Genomic DNA, 27,256 nt, shown 5'->3' on the forward strand with positions numbered 1-27,256 from the left:
CCCATGACAAGGCAGAGTGATTTTTTTTTGTCATTTTTTTTTTCAGTTTTTCCCTGGAATTTTACAAGTCCTTGTTTTTAAAGATACAAGATAGGATATGTTTGTTCTGTCACATACTGGTTTGCTCTAGGTATACAGTGAAGAATCTTGTTAATGTAATAAAGTCAAAAGTTTGGTTTAACTGTTAATGTATGTCTCAGCGGCTATATGGGACTAGATCATCCTCAGAGGTTGTTTTTGTGTAGCTGTGTGGACAGAAGGATTTTTAACTAGGCTGTAACAAGATAGAAAAACATAATCAGAAGCAAATAGATACAGATCAGAGATGGGTCACACTGTTTGAGCTCAAAGGCGATGACTATAATCGGCAAGACGCAATAATAGTTTTCCAGTGGCGGCTGACTCAGTCACTATTCAGTTCTAACAGCTGATTGGTCAGTAGTCTGGTGGGTGTGTCACACACTAATGATGTCACATCTTACAAATGTGCCCTAAATGTGCTGCTGAAGCCTGTCTGAAGAGAGTTATGGAGTTGGCAGGAACCCAAATGCCACCTGTGTGACAGAGTTAACATCTTGTGTAGAAACAAAAGACACTGAAATAAAATTATTGCAGATCACAGATATTTACGTGTTTTTTCTTTTTCTTTCAGGGGTTTTTGTCAGGTCGTGATCTTTTTTTTAAATTTCTTTTTATTTAATGTACATATTCATTTCGTTTCATAACATACTCAACATAAAGGACACAGCACTATCTTAGATTCGCTATTGTATATACATGATCTAACTGACAGCGATACATATGTAGGTAACACCCTCCCTCCCTCCTGCCACATCAACTTTCAGTGAACACTGAAATCCTGCAGATCTGAAGTGTTTGTTCTGGTGGACTGTGACTGAAAGCAGCAGAACACGGTGCTAAACAGTGTCTGAAAGAGCAATGGGGATGGTTGGCCGTGGTAAATCTCAAAGCCTGAAGTTTTGAATGGCTGTAGTGACCACATCATTTTTTAAGAGTTCCCCCTCGCCTATATAAGGTGCTAGACTGTAAGCTATGATATGCTGCAACAACCCCAGAGTAGGTTAATGTGCGAATGACCTGCTTTAACCTTTGACCAGACTAAAAGCAATAAATAAATGTGGGAACATGTGGCTATCCCTTTTATCCATCATACTTTAAAAAACAAGTCTAACCATTTACATAACTATAAAACCTCCCTTGTAATGCTTTATTAAAGGTTTGATTACATTGTGATACCAGGACCAAATATTAGCAGGATGCTCTCACTAGACAGTAGGCACAATAGCATTACTGATGCGTGGCTACCAATCAATCTAGTCATTCCTTTTCCCTCGTTGAAACTACCAAGTCAAAAGAAAACAGAGACTAGGACGTCACTAAAAACCAGAGTTAAACAGTCATAGGTATGAGAATATGGCTTTTCGGAGGGCCTTTGCTTTCTTTGTCCTGAAAGTCACATTAATCATAGCAAAGCAGACAGTCATCTATGATTTGCAGTTTTAACAGTTGAATGATTTCCTATGAAAGCTCCCCACGGTGAAGGTCAGCAAGCAGTGCAACTTTGAGGACTGGACAAAAGTAAAATGGTGCTGTCGTTTTCATCCAAATGTGCTGACAGTTACTGCACTTAATCCAAGCTGAATAAAACATCCGCAGGGCTAATGCCATTCAAAGTTCATTCCAGGTCATTACAGCTCCCAAATACTTTATACCTGCAGTTACTTCTGTCAGTGAGTGAGTCAGTAATACCCACAACAAAACCCCCTCCACCAATCTCAACTGTGAGTGTAATTAGTGCGGATGAGGCGCCTGTATGTCTACTTTCTATACATTTATTTACAACACACACTACGTCTTGTACGCGACACAGGGGTAAGCTCAGACCAAGGACATTTCACTGTACTCTCTCTACTTTGCTCCAATGTCACAATCAGTAGAAATCAAATTAGCAGTTTGTCAATATTGAACAAATACATATTTACAGTTAATTAAACGCCAACCTCGTGATTCTACACCATTCCCTTACTGATTGTTGCTGCTTGCCATTCACTTGGATATGTGTATTTCTTGGTGTGTCTCTGTGCAGTAACCCTACTAGCCATGCATTGAAAAGTGAAATAGCAGTAGTAGGTATATTGTTTTCATTTCAAAAGAGGAACCTTTAAATAAACAGGTGCTCAGCGTCTTAGTTTTATATCATAGAAAAAGATAAAAGAAACAGGCAATCAATCCATCGAGATGATGAAAATAAACAAAGAGAGAGACATGAATGAAATCAGTCAAATGCCTAGCATACTGTAGAAATGAAGATGCCAGTTTTAGAGGGACACAGAAGAGTATTTTACAATGGAGAGAAGACCCCACTGACAGCGCCCTCTGGTGGCAAACTCGATGAACATACACAAGCTGTAGAGCAAGAAGGTGGTCGTCATGGCAACACTTCTTACTCCAGGTAGATGTCCTCGGTGGGGCAGGCGTACTCCAGATGTTCTTGGTAGTACTCCTGGAAGGCCCGTCTGCAGATGAGAGCATGACTAATGATCAACCTGACAGCCTTCCAAAGTATTCGTCTTTGGAGTAAAACATTTTAAACAGTCATACTCGACTGTTCAATTGGTGCAAACACAAATATTTAAAAGAGTTCCAGTGCAAAATACACAAGCACTCTCGCTGAATCAAACAACTGTTTTTTTAGAAGTTATACCCTCGTTGTTGGAGTTTATTCCACAGACAGAGCAGGATGAGAAGCTGATAGATGAAACTGTTCTGCTTATCCCATGCTCAGCTGCCTGCCTGCCCTCTATCCAGAGACAGTGAACTATCTGTCTCTTCAATTATTTAAACCCCAATATGGCTGAATCAGACATGACTAAGTCTGCAATCAATATTTAACCTTAAACACATGCACACAACAAGATGCACTTTAATCCCAGCCTTTAAGATCGGACAAACCATCAAAGAACACTTTAGTTATGATTTACAGCTAATATTAGTTCAGATTATTTTCAATATCTTTTAAGGGCTGTTCAGTCATAGCATCTTGACAAGTGTCAGAATATGGCAAAAATGGAGCATAATATTCATAGGTATGTTTCAATTTGTGTATAATCCACTAAAAATGCAAGTTTTGTAGATGTCACACTAGTCCATTAAAGTGCATTTACACTTTAAGTGAAGTAAATATGTCAAATCAAACATGGCCTATAATATAACAAGCTCACACTGAGTAATTCATATTATCCGATGTGGACTCACCCGACACACTCTGCTACAGGTCGCATGGACTCCTGGGATACAAACACGTGACAAGCAAATCTGTTCAGCATTGGGTGCTTCGTGATGAAGCCAAAGTAGCTGCAAAGAGAAGAAAAAAATATAATGAAACTGGTCAGATGTAACGCCATACAAAGGTAACACGAGAGCAGAAAAGCAGTATGTTTGTTTACCAGTTGTTCCTCGGATGGCATCCACAGAACGAGATGTTCTTCATCTGGAAGAAGTGACTACATCTGTCATACTAGAGAAGTTAAGACAGAACCGCAGTTAGAAAAGTTGACTGCATAAGTGCAGTATTACTCCATATTAAAAAGATTATTGACTTAATTAACAGTCATTTATTGATAAATTCATAAATTTCTTCATACCTCATCAAGGGTGTCATATTCATCCTCCAGGCTCATGATCAGTTTCACTCCTTGCAAACTAATCTCCAACTCACACAGAGAAGGAGGTCGCACATGTACCGTCCGTTTCCTCGATATCGCAATCTAACAGACAAATATATATGTTCATGTCAAAACAAACATGCTTTAATGGTGCATACGGGATAGTATACATGCTAATGCATGTGCTTTATTCTTACTTTCTGCATGGCAGCGCAGAGAATGCCGTTGCCTTGGTGATAAGGTACCTCAACAGACCCCAGAAATTGAACGCTGAAGGTCTCAATCCATGCTGGATTTCTTTTCATTCCTACAGAGTGTAACACACACACACACACACACATCCAGAACATGTGATTCTTCTGACATTTACAATGAGACAGAAGAAGAAACAGTGGATAACTCCCTCAACTTACCCAACAACTCCTTTGACTGGCCAATGACCTCATGGGCATAGAAGGCAGGAAAAATGCCCCTCTCCCCTGTCCGCATGTTATAGCCTCTGTACCAGTAATCATCCTCTTCTTCCTCCACATATAAAGGATCATCCACATCTAGCTCCAGCTCATCTGCATGTCTGGGAATGAACCTGCAGAGAGCAGCAGAGAGGGAGGGGGAAAAAAAGAAAACACTTTACATGGTATCTCTGCAGCTGGGTACCCTATTGTACCCTGGAGTTAATTTGATCAGGAAGCATCTGTTTGGGTTTCATATGATTCCCATTGGGAAGCAAAGGGGAGTGATGAAACAGCTGACACAAAGGCCGTGGTTGGAGGGAAACAAATAGCTTTAAATGTGGGGACTCACTTACTTAAAGAAATTACAAAATTATACATGCACAACATGTACGTGTATACAAAGGCTTGCTCTCTCACTCTCAATCTTGCACATACACACAAATACAGACACAGGTGGTAGCTGATGTGATTACTACTAGTGGCCATGCTGCAGCTTTTGTGCCGTGCTGTAGCCTGGACATCTGTCCTCCTTGTAATGTAATTAGCAATTCACTATTGCTACATGGCCCCTGCAGCACACTGAAAACCATGACACATAGAAGAAATATTGTTTTGTTTATCTACACAAGGACCTTCCCCCTCCAGACACACAAGCAACAAGCTAATGGCATTCACATTTCATTCCAAAGTGCTGTTTCTACAATCTATTAAACATTTTATTGTGCAATACTTTAACGTGAATCAGATTTTTGCTGTAATTCATATTTCTCCCACTGATGTCCCATTGTGAAAAATGTATGTACTGTAGGTTGTCGTACCTGTAGACAGCCCTATGTGTCTGGTCCCTCTCCTCTCCGTTGATGGTGCAGGAGAAAAGTCCAAAGGATTCTGTGCCTACATGACAAACAGACACCGCTTAGACTTACCACTTAATGCCCTGAAACCCCCAATACAATAAACAAATATCTAAAATAAAATAGAGTGATTTTTTTGTTAGGGGGGCATTTCTCATGTAAACCTCATGTAAGAAAGTCTAAATGGCTGAATTAGTCAAAAAAGAAATGAAAGCCTTTGTAATGGGTCCTTTCATTATGCAAATCACCCTTCATTAGTGATATGAATCTTGAAGCAGGAGCGCTGATTGATGATGGATGTACTGGGAAGTAGATGCCACCCATAGGTCTTGTGAGGCCTGCCTGCCAAATTTAGATCACATGTTAATGTATCATGCTGACAGTGATTGGTTAAACCCTAATGGGGACTTTGAGTGTACAATTTTAGCAAAATGCTGCTGGGCCATAACCTGTTGTGTTAATGGAAGTAAATGGAAAAGTTTGACATTTAGATTAATGTGCAAAGAGTTAGAGGATCAATACCACTGGCTTAACATGAAGCTACAGCAAGGAGATGGTTGGCTTATCTTAGCATAAAGACAAGATCTAGCAAAAAGTCTGTGTAGGTAAAGCCATAATCTACCTCCATTTATTTTTTTAAATACAATGTTTGATCTAGATTCAGACCTCTAGTGTGAGAGCCTGAGTGAAAGTAGTCTTGGAGAACAGGGTATTTAAATGGCCTCCTCCTGGGTAAATTTGTCTTTGCTCTCTGATAGTCCTGCCCTTGCATATTTCTCCTGCTTTTCTGACCAAAGGTAAAAATATCTACAATGAACCAGCACCACTGAGGCACAAATTGTTTTTTGCTTGTTTAACCCATACAATATGTCCAAACTATCCATGTAATCTTTGAAAATTAAATCTTGGATTGTAAGTACACTGAAAGTTTTCCAGACGGAGGCTGTGTCTGCAAAGCCTGTTGTGAGACTTACTGGAGGAGCGGGAGGTGCTGTTGACGAACACATTGAGGAACTTCTTGGAAAATGGGAGGTCAGCCTCAGGTGAGGAGTCCTCAGAAGAACTGAGAAGTTCTGGCCTCACCTCCTCCTCATCACGACCATAGCCAACCTCTCCTGTCCCCAAAGGCTCCTCATCACATAGCGTGGAGAGCTCACTGTCATCACTCAGAACAGAGGTGCACCTAGAGAGGACAAGATTCCAAAGTGTTAAATCACAGTTCAGGGCAAGACAGCTACAAGTACCCAAAGACTGCTTTATTTACCACTAAAAGGACAAACCTTCTGAGGCTAACTAGTTCCAACGTAGTATTCTCGTCCACCACTAGCGTGTACTTCATCGAGTCATAGGCCAGACCATCATCTTCATTTGGTTGCCTCAGAGCCAGATCTTTCTCACACAGTGGGAGGTCATGGTCAGATAAGGGATGGTCTTGAACACTGGGATCAATGGGTGGTGAACTGTCAAGCTCTAAATCGCTACCCCTGTAGGAGTCCTTCCTCAAGCCACCCAGGTATGGGTAAGAGTCCCCGTCATCCTCCTCTTCGTCATTATCAGTGGAGTAGGTGAGGCTGAAGCAGCGGTTTGTCTGGGCAGTGGGTATGTCCAGTGTCAGGCTATGTTTAACCTCTGTGATACGCTCAAGAGAGGCTGAGGAACGGCTTGTTGGCCTGGGCTCAGTCTCTCGTCCTTCATCCTTATCGCTGACCACACTCTCACTGAGGCTTGGCGATTCAAGATCCTTCCTTCCCTCGAGCATCATCAAGTCATTATTTGGCTCTTCGTCTTCCTCCTGTCTCCTGGTATTCTTAGATGGTTTGTCTGTGAAGTTCTTCTCTGAGTCTCTAGTGGTATATAGAGAGTTGAAATCTGTGGTTCCCCTCCCATTGTTCGCACAGCGCTCCAAAATCAGAGGAGCTATGGTGTCACCGGTAGGGTTGTTCATGTAGAGACAGGGACTTATCACTCCTCCTTCTTTTGAAGACTCCATACTCCTCCTCCCACCTGGCTCCTTTCTGTAGCCCTCACCTTCCTTTTCTCCATCCTCTGATCCCACCATCTGTACTTTCTTCTCTTGGTCCTCATCATTGAAACCATCTCCCTCTCCAATGTCTGAGGATGGTGAGATGGTGTCTGACACAGACACCTTCCTCTTGAAGCACTCCTCAGGACAACTGATTGGATATGAGCCCTCTGAGATCATCCTGTTGACCAGGTTGCTGAGCAGCCAGGGTGAATCTGAGTTCTCGCTCAGTTCATCTTCACTTTCTGATTCTGAGTCTCCCTCACTGGTTCCCTCATATTCGTCTGCATTGGGCATTAGCCTGGGTCCCACTGGCAGGTAAAAGGAGCGTTTGAAGCTCTCTAGACTGTGGTCTGGTTCTATCTGCAGCACCATCTGTCTGGACAGGCTGTCTTCACAGAGTTGGGCTGGAGGCAGAGTCTCATCTGGGTCAGCCTGGTGCTCGCAGGACAGCTCGTCATCTACATTCTGCAGCCCCATCAGAGCTTGACCATCATCATAGGCTTCAGGAGGTAAGATTGGTGAATCAACAGGGGATGGTGTAGCAATAGTGGGTGAGGGTAGAGGTGAAGGAGAAGGTAGAGGAGACACTTCTTTGATTGGGTCAGGCTGGCCCAGAAGTAGAGAGGCTTTCAGTCCCACGATGCCACTGTCCTGTTCTAACTCTGTATCTGGGTCCAGTTCCTGGTCTGATGTAGGTGAGCTGGCCTCCTCAATGGAGTTTGTGAGGTGAGATGAGCGTCCACTGCTACTGTCATCACTGGTCAGGTCCAGCTCTGTTTCTGAGATAGATGAGATCATGTTGGAGACCACAGGACCTCCGCAGGCAAATGCGGCCTCAAGCTCCCCTTCAATGTCAGAGTCGGAGCCTGGAGAGCTGAGGTCTTTGTCCTGGTCTGAGGTCAAGTAACCCTGCTGGTTCATATCTGCTATCCCTGGGTCTGAGGAAGGAGAGGTGGAGTCGTTAACTGCTGCCTCCATAGTAGAAGGTGGAGCATTTGAACTGCTGGTCCGGTCAAGAGCATCTGAACGGCTGGAGGACACATAGCTGGAGAAGGAGGCGAGCTCAGAGGGTTCAATGCAGGGGAATTCCACATATGACGACTGATTCTCCTTACACACCATATCGTAGGTCTCCTTACACATGAACTCTACTTCAAAGTCCTTCTCCAGCTCCTCATCAGACAAGGGTGTATCTGCACCATCGTTGCCTCCCATGGGTGCAGTAGATGACAGGCAGCGACTGGTTCCATCTGGGTCGAGGTCATTCTCTGGCTCCATACCTGACTCGCTTGTGATTGTGTAGGTGTCGGTGGCAAGTCGGTTCGAGTGTTTGTGGTTGTGGTCACTGTTGAGGTCGTGGTCCACCTCTGTGTCTGAGCACTGGGAGTGCTCGTCTACAGAAGGTACCCTTGTTGTCTGGATTGAAGGATCTGCTTTTGTATCTGTGACATTGCCGGAGCAAGGGTGGGACTTGTGTTGACCAAATGAGCCTGTGAAGATAAAAAGGTTTGGAGAAAGAAGAAAGGCCATGAGAGAAGGAAAATGCAAGATGACACAAAGGATTATGAAGCGGGTGATGCAGAGAATAGAAAAAGAAAAAGGAGACAAACAAAAGATTCCCCAAAGACAAAGAATAAATATGTCAGTTTTGATGAACATACTGTATATTACTGAACTGCTCAAATTCACGTCACATCACTTCATTTCACATCACGACACTGCACGACACTGATGTTAATGGAATGAGCTCTAATCTTGCTGGGTTGGCCTTTTTGTTACCGTATTCGGGCCTCTCCCGCCTGTTGCCCTCCATGTCGCAAAGTAGGGGCCTGTGGGGGGACTGTGGGTTCCCGCCCTCCCCTGTCTGTTTTGGTGGAGTACCTTTGCTCTGAGACCCTGGTGCCTGGGAAACTGGAGAGGCCGGGCACTGGCCTGTCACATGTCTGCCATCCTCCAGACATGAGTGGGTTGGAGACAAACGGCCTGGAGGGAGAATAGATATTTATTTATTGTGTGAAAAGCCTGCAATTTGTAAATTTGATCATTTATAATAGCTTGGCTTCATTTAAAGATGGCATCAATAAAGTAGCCCACCTGTGAAAACTATTTGACAAACGAAAAGCCTTGAAAATGATGTACATTGATTGTTGTGGCAAGCTATTATGTTTTATGTTTTTAGTCAGGAGTAGTTGTCAAATTACAGCATTTCAAACTTCTTAGTATGTATAAATATTTCATAAAATAATATCAAATGGCTCTCATAATTTGTTGAGTTACCAAAATCTTGCTTGTTAAGATTTTGTGAGGTATCGTGTGGGAGAAAAACAAATATTTATTGTCCAAACGCAAATTTATTACAGATAATTAATCATGTACTTACCCTGTGAGGCTGGATTGCGTAACGAATCCTGCCAACTTCCTTTCTTCGGGGACAGACTGCTGTTGTTATTCAGGGAATCCTAATAAGAGAAAGAGAGAGAAATATATTCAACAAAGTTCTACATTATTACAACGACTAAATACTACACAAAATCTGTGTCGTGCATGTGTTTAGGAGCATAGATTCAGGCTGCTTACCTGCGACACAGCAGTTGTGAGGTTCAGTGTGGTGGGTCTACTCTTTAGAGTGCCGAGGGTAGGGGAGAGTGGTGGTGAGGCATAGGGGGATGGAGGTGCATCTGGGTCAATCTCTTCATCTTCTTCATCTTCCTCCTCCTCCTCCTCCTCATCTTCATCATCAATCATCTCAAACTCTTGGAAATCATCCTGGAAGGAGCAGACTGGATGGTGCATGTCACTCTTCTCCAGAATGAGGGAGTCCTGGCCAGAAGACAGAGGGAGAGAGAGAAAGACTCATAATGGATGCTACTATGTTATGCTTTGCTGTGTTTTCACACCTTCAGTGTATTTCAGATGATAGCCACACTAATTAAAGCATCTGACAGTAGAGGGGACACTATTATTATTGTTATTATTAACACAAAGAAAAGCTGCTACCTTCTATTCACTGCAAACTACTTTCTTTTTCATTTAAAAGATTTGCCAAGAGCAGGCCTCCCACAGAGATGAATAGAGCTAGGAGAACACAGATGGGCAGCATGCAACACACTGTGTATGATTACACAGAGGGCATTTGTAAAACACATATCAAAGCACTGTGGTGGAAACTCTGTTCACATTAACAGCCACAGTAAATTTTGCTGATATGCTCTTTCTGTAGCTTCAGGTCGTGTGTGTACCTATGAATTCATTCATGTGTGTGTGTGTGTGTGTGTGTGTGTGTGTGTATGTGTGTGTGTGTGTGCATAAGACAGAGAAGCTAAGTGCAGCCGTCAGCATCAGGAAACATTGCGGCATCCCCGTGAAAAGATGTAAGCAATTAAGCAAATAAATACAAAGTCACCCTGCAAAAAAGATTAATGGAATAGTCTTGAGGAGAAAGGAGGGAGAGACGGTGTGTGTGTAAAAAAACAACACAAAAAACATAGGAAGGGCAATTAAAAGAGAGTGGATCAATCAGACGTCTCTCGGGTTTCAGCTGGTTTACCGGAAAGCGGTGCACTAAATGATTTTGAGGTTTAATAGAGCACACCTCCATGACCGTGTGTGTGTTTCGTTGTAATTATGCCAGACACAAGCAAGGCCCATGAAGTAGCTTATTGCCACACACCTCTCACACTGTCTGCTAAACAACAACATCAACAAATGACAAAATTGATGATAAAGCTGAGATGATGATTTGTATAACTTAACTTTATAATAATGTGATTTTTTTTTAAATCAGTTCACTAAAAAACATTTAAAATTTACCCCACTAGTGTCTCATCTACATTCAACCTTACAGGGCAGACAAAAGTCATCATCTTTCCCTGATGGCCAAAAGCACTGAGTTAAAAGTGTTGTCAATAAAATATGCTACATCATAATCTCCATAGTCAGAGTGCACAGCCTCTACCACAAACACTTTATTTTGTTCTGATCCTCTCTTCCCTACAATGCAAATACAAGTATGGATTTATCTGGTCTGCCCAGCGCAGCAGTTTCTTTGCCTCTCAGTGCAGTCTTTTTAATGGGGGAATCAAACCTCACCCTCTCATCCATCCACTGCACATGATTCTGCTGATGCCTAGTGGATCCTCTTTATGCTACAGCAACAGAAATCAACACTCAATCTATTACCTGGAGAGCACACATGAATATGCATAGGTTTTTTTTTTTACTAACTAACATATTCTTTTTCAGTGATTTAGCTTTCAATCAATCAATTATACGAGTCCTCAGTTTACAATCTCCTGTCAAGATTCACAATGCTGTTGCCATTGTAATCCATCACTGTGGATATATGACTATATAGTGTCCAGTGTCCAGAGATCCATCAGAGGGGTTATGAAAATAGGAGAATAATCTGCACTGTCAGGATGTATCCTTTTAGTGACAGATAACCTGGCAGGCTTAAAGAAAGAGAGAGAGAGAACTATAAATAAGAGTTGTGTGTTGGCGAGAATCGATCCCCATGGTCTCCAGTTCCCAAGGACAACCCATTCAGCCCTGTAACTGTCCCTCCTCTGTCACCCAACAGACTTACGCAAGCATGCTGTCCTGTTTTTACACACACACACACACACACACACGCAGTGAGGGGCGCATCTGCGGTCAATGGAAATTAAATTAGTTTAAATGGTATTTCTCGTATCACGCACAGACACACCCAAATGCATATAAACGGCACTGGTCCACAGCCATAAACACACATATGTATTATGTATCCATTATGTTCTTTAAACAGCTCCGCTTACAGCATTTCTGCAGCTCAGTTGCATCTACAGATGCTGATCAGTTGGCAAAGAGATATGACAGTAACAACAACAACAAAAGAGCAGCTTTTTGATCTCTAATTAGCAGACCACATGATTGTTCAGCATGGCGGCTAATTTTATTACTCCTACCGACTCTGCTGCATCAGAAGATACTGAGATGGCAGCTACACTGTACAGGACAGAAGAGGCTTTGGGTTGAACTGAGCTGACCAGATGATAGAGGAAAGCGCTGGAAAGATGAGAGAAACTGACGACCCTCAAGTGAACACTGACGGCATGGTTTTGCAATTGAAGTGGACACCAGGGGCTCGTAAATCTCCGAGAAAAAGTGGGGGCTGAGAATTAAGTGGTCTTTTAGGATATAACAGACAGCAGGTCAACAGAAAACAGGAATAGTCTGGTGGAGGTACCAAACATCCCTACAGAGACTCATATAACTGTTGATTTACCAATGCAGTGTTGCTCAATGACTGCAGATGTATGGGAGTGATCTGTTTCTCTGTGCTGTGGCGAAGATCATGCTGCAGTTAGATATTTATTTTGGAGCTTATATCTTTACAGTGTAATTACCTGGATAAATGTTCACTGTTGCATCATTGTTTTTTTGTATCTAGGTCACATCCTGATCATTAGCTATGCCTACATAATCATTCTGATTGTACATTGATTCCTGCCCTCCATCCTTTTAGTGTATCTCTATATATCTACATTTTAAACTCAGGGTAGCACCACAGCTGAGACACAGACACCATTGCATTGCCACATACTGAATTATGCATGTGCTCATGGTGTTCAGTCAGGACTCTGGAGAGACAGAGATGGATGTTCGAGAGACAGGAAGTGAAGAATTATGGCATGCAAGGCAGAAAGCAGCATATGTATGTGTGACACAAAAAAGAAAGATTTAGAGACATACAAGGGAAGGGCTCCCTCTGTTTTGGTCTTTCTGCTTATTATGTTGATATGCTGGGTCAAAAAATTTAAAGGTCAAAGAAAAAAACAAAAACAAATTACATGGTTGAAAACACACTGTCAAATCTAACCCCCAGTGACATTAGCAGATAGTGGGGAGAGACAGCCTGAGCATTTGGCCGGCAATTACCATTTCCTCAGGGATAGAAAATCAGACAGTGGTAACGAACCCGTTTGAGCAATCTGTAATTGCCTGCCTTTAGCTCAGATGACAGAAAAAGCTATTTTAAAGCCTGTGTGTCTATTTGTTTTTGTTCACATGTACGTATGTGTGCTCCTGTCACAAAGGCTGATCTAAAGAGTTATGCAGATTCCCCATAACAAATTAGAATTAATCAGAGATGGGGATTGGGGCCGGAGGATAATCTCACTGTTTAGATTGGCTGTTCTTCCTCACATCAAAGACATGCTGCCCAGTATGACCGAATCGTACTGACAGATGAACCAAAAGCCTCTCTCTCTTCATCAGCAGAGTGCGGTGCATGAGGGAGGGACTGCTGCTGATGAGGATGAGCTGACAGAGTGTCCCCCACCCTACTGATGCAGGAAAACACGATATGAAATGCAGTTTGCATGAAATTCTCAGTCTTGTTTAAATGTATGACCACACACACACACACACACGCACACACACACACACACACACACTCGGTTAGCAACTGGGTTTGTTTTCTATCCATCCCATGTCAGCAGGATTACTTCCTCTGGGCAATGATGTAATATAACAAGGACTGACACTATGCCTATCCTGTCTTGTTTGTGAAGTGAGCAGTCAGGGCCACTGCTGATGTGTGTTTGTGAACACGTGCTGAGCAGAGAAGGGAAAGAGGACACTGATGCATGGTTCACTACTGTATGACCAAAATAACATCCAATCTGGAGGTCTCCTCACTTGCTATGCAAAACAAACAGCCAATAGAAGGATTTCACTAGCTATCCATAATGTGTTTTGTTGTTGGATTAAAGTGCAGGAAGCAAAATATCTAGCACAGATTTATGCCGAGAGCTTAACCCTCAGAACCAACCATCCCTGAGCTAAATCCCCATTCCCAGTCACCTCGGCAGAGAAGAGGGAGAGAGAGAGAGAGAGAGAGAGAGAGAGAAAGGGAGAAAGTGAAGGAAGGAGAGCTTTAAGGGGGACGGGGAGAGAACAAGGGAGGAGGTAATCTGAGCTCTGTCTCCGAGCAACACTCTGCATAGCGGGGAGCGAAGGGAAGACACATGGGAGGGAGGGAGGGGGAGAGAGAGGCAGGCCGGGAGGGAGGGAGGGAGGGAGGGAAGGAGGTTGTCTCTGCATAGCAGCAAACTGCACTGGGTCACCCACCCTCTGCTGCAGCCATGGCTCCACGCCACCAGCATAAAACATTTACATCCCACAGGATGGAGAGAGAGAGATAAACACAGAAAGAGAGAGAGAAATGATACGAGATACTAGTTCTTATAAATTCTTTAATTAGCATCTAAGCTGGTCGGACATGTAGGATGAAAGAGCTAATACCCCAATTATTTGCGTATACAAGGAAGTTTGACGAAGTGCTACTTAGTGCTGCTTAGAGTTTCGATTATATGCTGAGGAGTTTGGTGAATGTACGATGTTTGCTCAGATCCAGTATGACGATGATGATCTGTATGATGAGCTTAGTACTTGGAGAATGCTTCCGTCTGATCATCAAAGCCATGCATGCTTCCCATTTTGCTCCTAGTATTATAATATGGATATCCGAGGCTTATGGTCATTACTGAAATGACTATAAAGCTACAGAGATGCTTACATAAGATAGCCATATGCAAATCAGCAGTTCATCAGCATTAGCTGATGCTACTAAACCAGCTGCCTCTCTCTATCACCATAACTGCTTCAAAATGTTCATCTCATTCTCACTATGTATATTGCTTGAAAACTTTCAATGCATAAGCATCTGTGGTTCTCCGTTTGCAAGTTATTACACTAGTAATGCTACAACCTTTGCGTGCTAACTATCCCTTCAACATCCCGCAAATGCATAGTCCCTGAATGCGACAATAATGAACTGTCACCTAAAGCAACTGTAGAGAAGCAACATTAGACAGATAAGCTGTTTGTCTGTGTTGCATTTCACGGTTTGTGTTTTTCCCGTATTTGAGACACAAAGCACAAAAGATGCATGGGAAGGTAAGATAAAAGACAACAACATAACAACAAAAGAGACTCTCACCTTCTCATATGGATCAGAGTCATAGTTGAGTCCAATCCCACAGTCGTCTGTGATTTCAGAGAGATCTTCATCATCAAACTCCTCCAGGCTGATGTCGTGGGCTGGCCTGGAAACACACAAGAGATTGTATATTCACTGCATGTTATGGGGAACACTCTGCAATATGCCGTTTTCATCAGTGACAGTCAAGAGGGGACTTTCTCATTGATTTGTGCCCACACGCTGAGCCCTGTTTCAGGAGAAACCTGCTGTAAGTCATTGCCTGTCACAGTCTATCTAGATCTCATATATACTGGACAGCACCCACGTTCCCTATCTTCTCTTCCATTGTAACAATCCATACTAACAAGGTGTGACACATTTCAGTGGCGGTGAATAACAACAGCAACACATAAAGAACAAGAGAGATAAAATGCCAGCATTTCAAATTAGATTAGATCGATTTTATCGTATATATGTATGAGCTGTGGATGTTATGAACAGAGTCAAGGGTGAATTAGTTGCAGTTGCCTGTTACAGCAGAGTTTCTCAATTATTAACAGCAATAGCACACTACAACAGGGAAGTCTATATGTCTCTGTAATGAGCCGTGGCATTGCAAGTTTTCTTGATTAGACTCTATTTCATCTTTACCCCATTAGTTTCAGCAGGCTCTCAATTCTACAGGACTTGGCTTGCAATGTGTTGAAGGAAATGCTGCATTGCAGTTTTCCTACAAAGAAAAGGACACTCCACATATTACGTATGGATACGAGCTTACATCACAGAGTCAAACAGGGTCCTGTCTACACAATGTCATTGGTCCCAGGGAGCAAATGAGGACATGCTGATGCATCTAAAAATAAAACAAAAGGGGTCATGAAAAAGTCACTGTTAAAGAGTGTTAAGGTGCTACTGACAGAAAATAATGGGAATACAGAAACATGGTGGTGATGTTAAATTGCAAGAAAAGTTACTGATGTTATTAAGAATGCAACCAAACATTTAGGATGTGAATGTTACAGTAAGCCTTTGGCCTATTAGTTCAGTCAAAGCACAAAGAATGAAATCAACTAATGGGCATAACCAAGTTTTTATTTGAACTGTATGTCCTTCAGCTATAGAGTTTATATAACTGCATGATGCTTTAAAAAACACAAAGTCTCAAAAACATCTATACATTCTACCAATTTTTATCAGACGAATAAAAAGAGAACAATATTAAAAGTCGTGATAAGCTGAAAGGTTTTGATAAAACTGTGTGTTTAAGGTGCTACTGATAGTGAAGCCAAGATACAACACATTCATTTTCCATTTGCGGAAAATTACAGTCGGACAGAAACAATTTCGTTTGACCTTGTTTTTGATATAAATATCTAATCAGATAAAATTAAGCTGAGGATTTTCAACATTAAAACAACAGAACAAAAGTCTCTTATTACAAAATGATAGAAATAAATTCATAATGCAAACTCAAAGTCATAAGTCAGTACTCAGTAACTCAGCATCAATTTTCAAAAGGATAAAAATACATACTTGTTATATTCTTACATTTACAACAACTGTTTTCCTTCACATTAAATTCATTTTCATGTAGAATGAGCAATACTGAGCAAGTCATGGTACATTAAATAAATAACCTTTTTTCTACATTTGATACATTTACATGAACATCTTATTATAGCATCGTTTCATAATATGTTTAATAAGTAGGTTTTGGGCTGTGTTTGTAGAGTGGCTATCACATGTGTGTTATATTGAATTAATGATAGATGTCCAAATTAAGTGGGAAACTTCTAAGAGAAAAGCTCAAAGGGTCACCCTGTGTGAAGTGTTATCAGTCAAGTTTTGATAACGGTGTGGCTGATATGGGCTTAAACATGTTTATATAGAGACTGTTCAGACCTGAGCAGAGTTGTATCCATCCAGCAGTGCTGTGCGTACAGGAGGGATCATGAAGTGTCTTGTTGCTCTTTTGGTCTTTGTGGTGCTCGCAGAGGGAATCGTCAGGTAAGAAAACTATCTCTCTGTATTTTTCACCACTTTTCATCTGAGAGTAAGATTTTGTACTTTAAAAGTTCACTTTTTAAAATCCTTTGTGTTTTTTATTCCTCCTTGCTCAGGATCCCTCTGACGAAGCACAAGTCTATGCGTGAGGCCCTGAGAGAGAAAGGGATCGAGGTGCCTTACCAGGATCCAGCTAGCAAATACCAGAACAATGAGTTCTCCACCTCTGCCAACATGTACATCAACAACTACGCTGATGTAAGAAATCCTGTCCACGTGTTTACACATTATACAAAACATTTTGATGAAAGCATGGGTTTATGGCTTTGTACTTTCTTTAAAATGTTCCTCTTTTTCTGCCCAGACCACTTACTATGGACCCATCACCATCGGAACACCTCCCCAGTCCTTCCTGGTGCTGTTTGACACCGGCTCTGCCAACCTGTGGGTGGACTCCATCTACTGTAACACTCAGGCTTGCAGTGAGTACAAATCAACAGGCTTTACGCTACAAAATCCCTTATCTGTCACCCTCTTAAGAGCATATTTTCATGTGAAGAAAAAAGAGGATTAATATATGCTAAGCAGAGCTAGTTTGTTATCTCGTTTCCAAGAGATTAGATATTACATACAGAATAAAAAAAAGCTCTAGCAATATTAAAGGTATGCCACTAATCATTTTCAGCCTTTAGGCAGAATGGCCCACCATGTTAGTTAAAATTCAGTGCATGACTTTTAAAATCATGTGAATTATTGGTATGTCAAATGGCTCTGCAAGGCAAAGGGGTGATTTTGGCTCCAGAGATAATCCTAATCTCTGTCATTTATAGACGCACACACAAAGTTCAACCCCCAGCAGTCCTCCACCTACAGTGCCAATGGACGGAATTTTTACCTGCCCTACGGAGCTGGAAGCCTCTATGGAATCTTTGCATATGACACCGTGAATGTGAGTCAGACCAAACCAACCACCAAACAAACTAAGTATATCAGTTAAATAAAAGACTAGTATTCAAGACTGAACCGAGTCATGGGTACTGCGACAGAGCAAAAAAGATCAGTGCAGCAGTTTTCTGTGTATAGTCAATGCTGAATTATTAGAACATGTATGCATTTTTACACAATGTTGATTCAGAAAATATAGAATTAGATCAATAATTTTAATAAATTAGTACTGTGGTACAATCAACAGAGGTCCATACCATTCATCTGCTGACACTGCTGTCTATGGCTGTCTATATAAAGTCTATGATTTGCACCTTACTTATCATGTTGGTTGGTTTTGGCACACATAGGTTGGAGGCATTGTCATCAATAACCAGGAGATTGGTCTAAGCACAAATGAGCCTGGTCAGACCTTTGCTGTGGCCAAGTTTGACGGCATCCTCGGCCTGTCCTACCCAAGCATCTCAGCTGGTGGAGAGACTCCCGTCATGGACAACATGATTTCTCAAAATCTCCTGGATGCCAACATATTTGCTTTCTACCTTTCTAGGTATAACTGATGCAACACTTCTATTAAAAAATATTATATATGTGACTATGTCTTATCGACACTAAACACATTTTCTAATGTGGTTTGTTGTCTGGTTTAGGGGAGGACAGCAGGGCAGTGTGCTCTCTTTTGGAGGAGTTGATGAACAGTTGTACCAGGGCGAAATCTACTGGACCCCTGTCACCTCTGAGACTTACTGGCAGATTGGTGTTGACGGGTCTGTGCATTTCAACATTTCATTAATACGAACAATCAAATCATCTTCTGAATACTTCTGAATTTAATTATTTTGTGTCCTAATATGACTGCAAGAAAAAAATTACTTTTGGCATGTGTGGTGGCTCGCAGATTCCAGATCAATGGTCGCGAGACTGGCTGGTGCTCTCAGGGCTGCCAGTCTATTGTGGACACTGGAACCTCCATGCTGACAGCTCCAAGCAATTATCTGGGTTACCTCATGCAGGCCATTGGAGCCCAACAGTCCCAGTATGGAATGGTAAGATAAATGGACAGACAGACTCACATATACACAAAGCATTAGGAAAGTAAGCCACTGGTATCATCCTCATTAACTCTGTCCGCAGACTACACCATTTAAAAAACATGACTGTACATCAACAACATGGATCCAATGAAAAAATACAAATTAGACAAGTTCGTTTCGAGTTTCTGTCCTCTCACACAGTATATCTTTGTTGTCTTGATCTTCAGTACATGGTGGACTGCAGCCAGGTCAACAACCTGCCAACTCTCAGCTTTGTTATCAGCGGCGTTGCCTTTCCTCTGCCTCCTTCTGCTTACATCATGCAGGCAAGTTCCTACATACATAAGCATGTATTTTTGTGTGTTTTTATTTGTGAGTGTGTACGTGCTATGATTGACATTTCCAATCTTCTGTCTGCACCTCCAGCATGGATACCAGTTCTGCACAGTGGCCATCACTCCTACCTACCTGCCATCTCAGAATGGCCAGCCCCTGTGGATCTTTGGAGACGTATTCCTCAGAGAGTATTACTCCATCTATGACCGCACCAACAACCGTCTTGGTTTTGCTACTGCTGTCTAAGTGTCTTCAGTGTAACCTAACCTGACCATAAACCTGATCAGATAATAATGATTAAATCAAACTGAGGTTTTGGTTAATCTCAAACAACTTTCACTGTAAATTACAGTACATAATATTGTTGTACATGTCTTTTACATCTTGAAATAGGTACAGAGATACAGAGATAGTCACGTTTGTATATTCAAAACAGAAACGTGTCCATGAAATTGCACCAAGCAAAATAAAAGTGAAAATGCAAGTGTTTTAACATTTCATCTTTCTAAATGAGCTGTCATTATCGTGACAGCACAGGTCCTGGGCTGGGAGACATCAAAGGGATTTTCCCCCTTTATAATTAACCTTGAACGAGCTGGTGTGTCTGTGTCTGTGTGTGTGTCTAATTAAGTCCTAAGACTAGTGGGCATTTTAAATGTCCTACAATCGTGGAACACATGATGAAATCAAAACTCTGGAGAATTCAACTAACGCACATATGCATGCTCTATGCTTTTGAGCACTTAACTCTTGTGACTTAATAAACCAGGCTAAATTGTGTTATTTATGAGAGGGACAATACAGCTGTTTTAACATGGATTATATAACATATATAAGTTGTCTCATTACAACATAACCACAATGCCAGACATTGAGACCAATTTATTCATATTCTGAATAGTGTGGTCTGTAAGTTTGTGACTGCAGCATCAAGACCATTCGACACAAATGCACACACAGAAGTGTCATTAAAACTTATTTCCTATCTGTCAAAAAAAATAAAAAAGTGTATTAACCAAACCTGGAGAACTAAGGTCACTAATGAACTCCTCACCCATCCAAGTCTTCAGGGAAGCTGTGTTTGTAAGCGTAGGTGTGTGTGTGTGATTCACAATGGAAAAACACCACATAAGTGGAGCTGTATCCAAGGCAGCTGACACTACCACACAAGTGGAACAAAGTCCTATGTTTTGTTTCTGGATGAACAGTTGGAGAGTGATGGGGAAACACAAGAATACAGGAGACAGAGACCTAATCAGAGGAGTTGAGGTGGACAAGGAGGCAAGAAGACGAGAAACACGTAGCTGCAGGTGTTGAATTCAAAAGATACGAGTGCACTGGAGAAATAAAAATATTGTCTTATAAATATTGTTTGCTTCATGGCACAAAGCAATTTTTCATAGCGACAAGAAACAAGAAATTCTGACCCCTACCAACTGCCACTACTGGTATGCAGTATGGTACAGGCTGTGAAGGTTTCTAATGTCATCATTTTCAAACTAATTACACTATGACTCCGAAATGGATGTAATGAATTAATAACTCATAAAGATGTATGTAATTTAAACAGAACATTTAAAGGGTGAGTTAACCATACAAAGAAACTCATTTTCTCACTTACCTCTAGCAGCATCTAGCCGTGCAAATAGTTTAGATTTTTATTTGCCTCTCTCTGCTGAACAACTTTTAACAGAACCTTCCTTTTCACACATAATCTGTTAGTCTGTTACTCTGGATAATCCACAGAGCAAAATTCACTTGCAAGAAAGAACTGCGTAAAGTACTGTTTGCAGTTTGTCTGATATCTGTTTTTCAGTTCCTCTTCTCTCCTCTTCTCTCCCTTTTTCCATCTCCTCCATTGCTCCCTTATTCTGCTGTGTTTCCAGACTCCATTTTGTTTGTGTGCTCATCTGCTTAGCGTTGGACTTCTCCTGTAGGTCTGCAATGCACGCCACAACAGAGAGTGGCCCCATTTCCCCTAAACTGCAAAACCTAATAAATGTGTGTCAGTGAAAAGCTGCAGACACAGAATGATGCCCAAGCTAAAGGCCTCTGTCCTCTCCTTGAAAGGTGAAAACATCGACGGGCTCCAGACGCACACAAACATACTAACATACAACACAGGTATATTTTATATGCACACACATACACATATTCATCTAATTTCACTGTTATGCTCAGCTACCTCCTTTCCTCTTTTCTCTTAGATGTCTCTTTCGGAGATGTTCTGCATTATTCTGATTTCAGACTCTATATTACATAGTGAGATGCAGCCACCACTGCAGTGTTGACATTGCATGTCTATGTCCCCGTTTTGTGTTTAGACAGCATTCAAGTGAGTGTGCAGTCCCTGTCACACCATGTTGTGTTCCACTAGCTGCTCATCCGACAGCACACTCTGACGTCCATTGTATTCAGTCCACTAGCTGCTTCTGATCATTTTTAATAATTAGGATTTGAAGCCGAGCTGGAGAGGAATCATCACTATACCACTCCACTCTCTGTAATCATGCAGGAAAAAGGCCTGCATCACATCAGTCTCTGCTTGTGACATGCTGAGCAAAATGAGAATCCAACCACAAGAAAACAAGTCAGCACAAAATTATCATTCACTGATGGCGGTCATGTTGCTGCAATGGCACACCCAGATTCACTGCTACTGCTAAGGTACCATCTCTTTGTGTCCACATCTTGCTCTTTCTTCTCATTTTCTCCCTGCCCTTCTCATGCTCGAACACTCAGTGACAGTTATTCTCTGTCATCTCTGATACTGTCATGTCAAACCAGCACACTGTCATCTTTGCCTAATATTGTATATACATTCACTGCCTGTTCCTGTATGCAGAGTACTCACAACTGTCTCATTGAGCTTTAGCTACTACATTTTCCTTGTTATATTAGCAATAAAGCCCAAAATTTAATTATCTCTGAATTAGCTGTTCCTTGTCATACATGATAGTAAAATTATGCTTTTTGAACTCACATTTCAATAATTTCAATTAATTTTTATAGAGCATTTAAGAAAATTATCATCACATAAATCCATAATTAAAATAGTAATCCGTTGCACTCTCAATTCAGTATAGCTATTCTTTAAATAACCCCACAACTTGCTACAAAATGAATCTTTATAAGGCCCCGTATTAACATGGCCAACGTAACAGCAGAAATAAACATGTTTACAGCCTGGTGCAAAAAAAAATGGTTTTGGTCTCTATAGCTCTCCCATACATGACAACTGTACTGATGGTGCTTATTTATTTAACTCATCTGTTCAGATTATACTAAGTTATACATAATTAAAAGTGTGGCCACTTTGATTGCAGGTATGTGCCATCACAGGCTGCTTGTTTGAGCATCCAGGTTTTATTCAGCCCGCCTCATCTACACCCACACTCCATGTCTTTGCACATTTTTAGATAAGTGGGGAAATGGAGGAGGCAGGACTGCCACGATGGCGATAGCTAGAGCCACCACACGGCTCTATAGAGACCTGTGGGTGACGTCATGGATTCCGTGTCCATGTTTTATAAAGCCCATGGTCCAATCAAAACAAAGTCTTACAGAGTAAATGCCTAAAAGTGGTGTTTGAATTGCAGAATCGTGGCTGTTTATAGTGAAAAATGACATGAAACAAAAATAAGAAAAACTAAAAACCTAGTGATACAGATACAAATGGGGGATGGGTGAGGGGTCTCTGCTGTAATGAAGCTGCCTTTTAACCAGCAGCACCTGCTTCACAGTGACATCATCATCTTTAAAAGCCAAGGACAGTTGATGTGGTTGCTACTGACTCATTAACAAGATCAATTTCCCAGGCTTTTCACCCAGTATCATTCTCCAGTAACGCACACACATACACTCACCCACACACACACAAGCAGGGTCACAAACACATATGAGTCATTGCATTTATACTAATGAAGCACTCTCTGTTGTGTCACTGTCTGCTATGTCAGGTCCAAACCTGAAGAGCATGCCATTTTTTTTCAACCAAAGACAGATGATGCATTAGTTTGCTCGGAAAAGATGATTTCATGTTAATTTACTTTGATTAATGATGTCATCAGATGTAAAGTGCATGCAGCTGATTTGATTTTGACGTTCACTGGCATCATACTGATGGAAAGCAAATGTCATGACAACGTAAATATAACTTGTTTGATTACTGTTAAATGGAATAACCAAAGCAACAACCGGCACCAAGATTGACATGCATAAAACAAGTGTTGGTTGTACACAGAGTGAGAGAGAGAGAGATGAAATTCAAAAATACAAAAAGAGAGACAGAAAGACAGCAGGAGGGAGGCAGAAATGGAAAGCTTAAGCTAAAATAAAACTGTATTTGATTTAAGCTTCTTACCACATGGTAACCATTCCCACCACTACCACTTCCCGCTCTATCACTTCTTAAACTGCCTTCAAAGAGTCGACTGCTTATCATATGAAATTCACAGGGACAAGGATAGAGGGGGAGAAACCTGAAAAATGTGTCTAGTTTTAAAATATTGATGATCTAAGGAATATGGTTGGATACAATTAAATCAAAAACCTTTCAAATCTATTGTTGAATAGATGGCTAAAACTAAAGATTATTTTCATTATTGACTGAATTGATTATTTACTTGATTACTTGCTCAGAAAAAAAGTTAAAAAGTGAGCCCTTCGCCATGTATTCAAATAACTTGTTTTGTCTGAGTTAAAAATCTAAATACACTTAATTTATTGCCATAGAAGACTATGGAGATTGCAGATTGCAACCCGTTCACAGACTACTGGTATCTTTAAAAATAAAAGGCTTGTTTTAAGCTAACAAAAACATAAAAGCACTTATTTTCAACAAACATTGATATACATATTAGATATTCTATATGTATAAATATTCTATTTTATTTAGCTAAACACAAGACACAAAAATCGTGATTTGTTGAACTCTGAACTAAAAACATTTTACCCTCGTTGTACCAGATCCAAAATGGAGCCTACTGTCCAAACCCAAACCTCCTTACTCACAACCCAACAACCAAAACAATTACTTCCCTGCAATAAGACTGATGCCTCAGCTAATCTACTAGAGATCGAACAACAATCCTTTCACAAAATTTAATCAATGATTTCTAAGGGATTGGTCGTTGGTACACTATAAAAGTCCCACGTTTTGACATGTCAGCATCTTTATTTTGTGCTCCAGGAAACCACAGCACGGGTGATTCATTCTGAAAAACCATATGCATGGATGGAGCTTCAAGATAGGAAAAGGTGAAGTAGAACACCATGAACTCCTATTACTATTGATTAATTTTGCCATATTGATATAAAACCACAACCACCAAGAAATATACTCACATACTCTTTTATCAACAGAAATGGAATTAAATGTGGAGTTCACCGTGTTTAATCTCTACAGTCTGGTATGTATCTTTTAAGGTGAGGAGAGAATGTTCCCTCAGTGCAGGAGAAATCATAGCCTGCCATAAATTTCTGGTGCTCAGGAGAGAAAGACAAGCTCTCTAAGGGATTATGTTACCCACTGAAAACAGTGTTGGGGTTATGTAAAGCAGATTACTGTACCACGCCATCACACCACTGGTGGTTTCATCCATGAATCAGTCGGACACAAAAAACTCCAAGAAACTGATGCAACACATCTACAAACACAGAAATCTCATCTCCATATGCTCCAAATACTAATATTTCATTAAAGTCTGATATCAGTGATCCATAACTGACCCAAAATAAAATATGTACTCTTGAATACACACAAAACTAATTAAAACAAAACAAAACACAAAACTGATCAGTCTCCACCCTATGATGTATTGTAAGTGGTCAAAAGACTGCATAAAGAAAAGATGATCTTGCTCCAGGTGTCTGCCAACGCTCTAAATTTAAAATATTAATGTGAAGGCCAAAGCTGTGGCTCAGTGCTCTGAACTGAGGTCAGTGGTAGTCATGCAAAAAATCAGGTCTATTGATCTGATATGATCCGCCCATGAGATGAAGCTACAGTATGTAACTAAATCCCAGCATGAGTGCATGTTGTGGAAATAAAATCCACTGGGACCTGGCTTTGCTAATGTGATTGCATTCTGTAAGGACATGGGACATGTGAGGCAAAAACAGGACAATGAAATGTTCCAGCAACATATACATTAGTGCAGAGAGCCTCCACTATTCTGTGTTTGCGATTTCTGGTGGTAAGAGCAACATCAGATACCCAAATCATTTTTGATTTTGATTGATTTTGGTTTTTCTCCTGTATTAAACAGAGGAAGGCCTTATGGCAGCAGCAATAGGCATGGGATATGATTGCATATGAAAATCATATCAAATTAAAAATGAAATCATATTTCTACAGCATATTCCTTTATATGCCTCCAGGCGAAGGCAGATATTGCAGCAGCCTCTATACTATTTAATCTAATTCGCACCATAGTGTTGCAATATTCCACATCTTACCAGCCTTAAATCCAAAAAAACATTTACACCAAACAACCAGCATATCGTGCCTTTTACCCTGACAACCTTGGAGAGAATACTGTAGCTGTATCACTATTTCCGCACAAGTTATTGATCTCTGGCAACAGCCAGCAGAATCACACTCACGATTGTGTTAAGGCGAGAAGAAAAATTGTGTGTCGCAAAGGTCACATTAGACACGTTGTGAACCAACATCACTATCAGTAGGACTTCCGTACATCATTGTTCAGCAACATGCCCTTGCTTGGGTTGGACTCAACAGGGCGTGGGCCTCACACAGAGAATGCGCAAGGCGGGTGCTTGCCGCGACTGCTACAGATCAATCATTTGCCATCTATTTTATCATTTAACCTCTTTCACACTTTAATAATAGTAAAGGCTGTCTTTAAAATGAGTTGTCTTGAAGGAGCGTATCGGCTCTAAAAACAAAAACAAGCGGCTGTTCAGCTGCAGCACCTATTGGCGCGCAGGGAGGCAGTAGCAGGCCTGTCAGGTTAATCAAAATATCTATTACTACCCATGGTAGGGAATGTGCGTCTTATTGCAGTCACCAAACCCAAACGGATAAATATGTTTATCATCTTTCGTGTGGTGGTCCACTCATCAACCGTGCGCATTGTCCCCCATAATATCCTCTACTGTCGCCCTGTATGTAAGCTCTTACCTGCAGCCAGGGGGAGAGAGGGAATGAAAAGTAGATAGGGAAAACATCTCAGCCCTGTCCGCCATCTTCTTCCACAAATGACTCAGAGCGACTGCAGAAAATCACGGATGGAGCGCAGTCCATTCACAGTCACAGGGATGAGGACAGTCGCACCCGTGGACAGAGGTTTCTCTCTCTCTGCGGCCCCCACAGATGCCCCCTGGCCGCAAGCCTTCAATCAGACGAGCCTGCTCAGCACCATCAAATCTGCAGTCAACCATCCACACAAGCAGAGTAAGGAGGAGGAGGAGGAGGAGGGGTGTCAAGGCAAGAAAATCTCTTCGGAGACAGCGCACAACACCGCAGAGATACAATCCTTTACGTCCCTTCACATAAGCGCACTGTACGCGACCGCAGTCCGTGTTTTTCCCAGCCAAATGTCTGCTGCTGCTGCTGCTGCTGCTGTGATGCTGCCAGTGTCACACAGCGGATACAGGCCAGCAGTGCGGAGACAGGCAGAGACAGAGGAGGAGGGGGTGTGGAGCGCAGGCGATATAACGTCAGTGCCGTTACCGTATGAGCAGGCTGTCCTGAGTCAGTGGATGCAGGCAGAGATGAAGCTTGTACGCTCGACAAACAGCAACACAGTGGCGTAGAAAGAAAAAAAAAACAATTTTCAAATGTTTGCACTGACATTACAGCGACAGTGGAACCAAACACGCTTTCCAAAGTTAGGTTCGGGGACCACCAAGGGTCCTTGGGGGAGATCCAGGGGTTCCCCGGGAAGGGACATGCGTTTCAATAATCTTCAAGTCACTGTTATACAT

At 41.5% G+C, this 27,256-nt stretch overlaps 2 protein-coding genes across 3 annotated transcripts; one reads left to right on the plus strand and one right to left on the minus strand.

Moving 5' to 3' along the window:
- Window positions 1–33: 33 nt before the first annotated feature.
- On the minus strand, window positions 34–26,710 carry mapk8ip2 (mitogen-activated protein kinase 8 interacting protein 2). 2 transcript variants are annotated; one of them, XM_027272827.1, is made up of 14 exons: window positions 26,451–26,710; window positions 15,006–15,111; window positions 9,599–9,841; window positions 9,402–9,480; window positions 8,903–9,004; window positions 6,276–8,511; window positions 5,970–6,178; window positions 4,960–5,035; window positions 4,100–4,272; window positions 3,884–3,993; window positions 3,666–3,788; window positions 3,468–3,538; window positions 3,277–3,375; window positions 34–2,537 (listed from the first exon to the last, which is right to left on the minus strand). In XM_027272827.1, the coding sequence occupies exons 1-14, from the start codon at window positions 26,513–26,515 to the stop codon at window positions 2,465–2,467; spliced, it is 3,765 nt and encodes a 1,254-aa protein (XP_027128628.1). In that variant the 5' UTR covers window positions 26,516–26,710; the 3' UTR covers window positions 34–2,464. The 2 variants fall into 2 exon arrangements, with proteins under 2 accessions (XP_027128628.1, XP_010755392.2); XM_010757090.3 differs by having other exon boundaries at window positions 8,801–9,004.
- LOC104940478 (gastricsin) lies at window positions 16,884–19,795 on the plus strand. The gene is made up of 9 exons (XM_010757091.2): window positions 16,884–16,994; window positions 17,108–17,249; window positions 17,356–17,473; window positions 17,822–17,940; window positions 18,287–18,486; window positions 18,587–18,703; window positions 18,835–18,982; window positions 19,198–19,296; window positions 19,397–19,795. The coding sequence occupies exons 1-9, from the start codon at window positions 16,939–16,941 to the stop codon at window positions 19,550–19,552; spliced, it is 1,155 nt and encodes a 384-aa protein (XP_010755393.1). The 5' UTR covers window positions 16,884–16,938; the 3' UTR covers window positions 19,553–19,795.
- Window positions 26,711–27,256: the final 546 nt, after the last annotated feature.

The sequence above is a fragment of the Larimichthys crocea genome, chromosome XXI (genome assembly GCF_000972845.2).
Source record: "Larimichthys crocea isolate SSNF chromosome XXI, L_crocea_2.0, whole genome shotgun sequence".
Taxonomy (NCBI): domain Eukaryota; kingdom Metazoa; phylum Chordata; class Actinopteri; family Sciaenidae; genus Larimichthys; species Larimichthys crocea.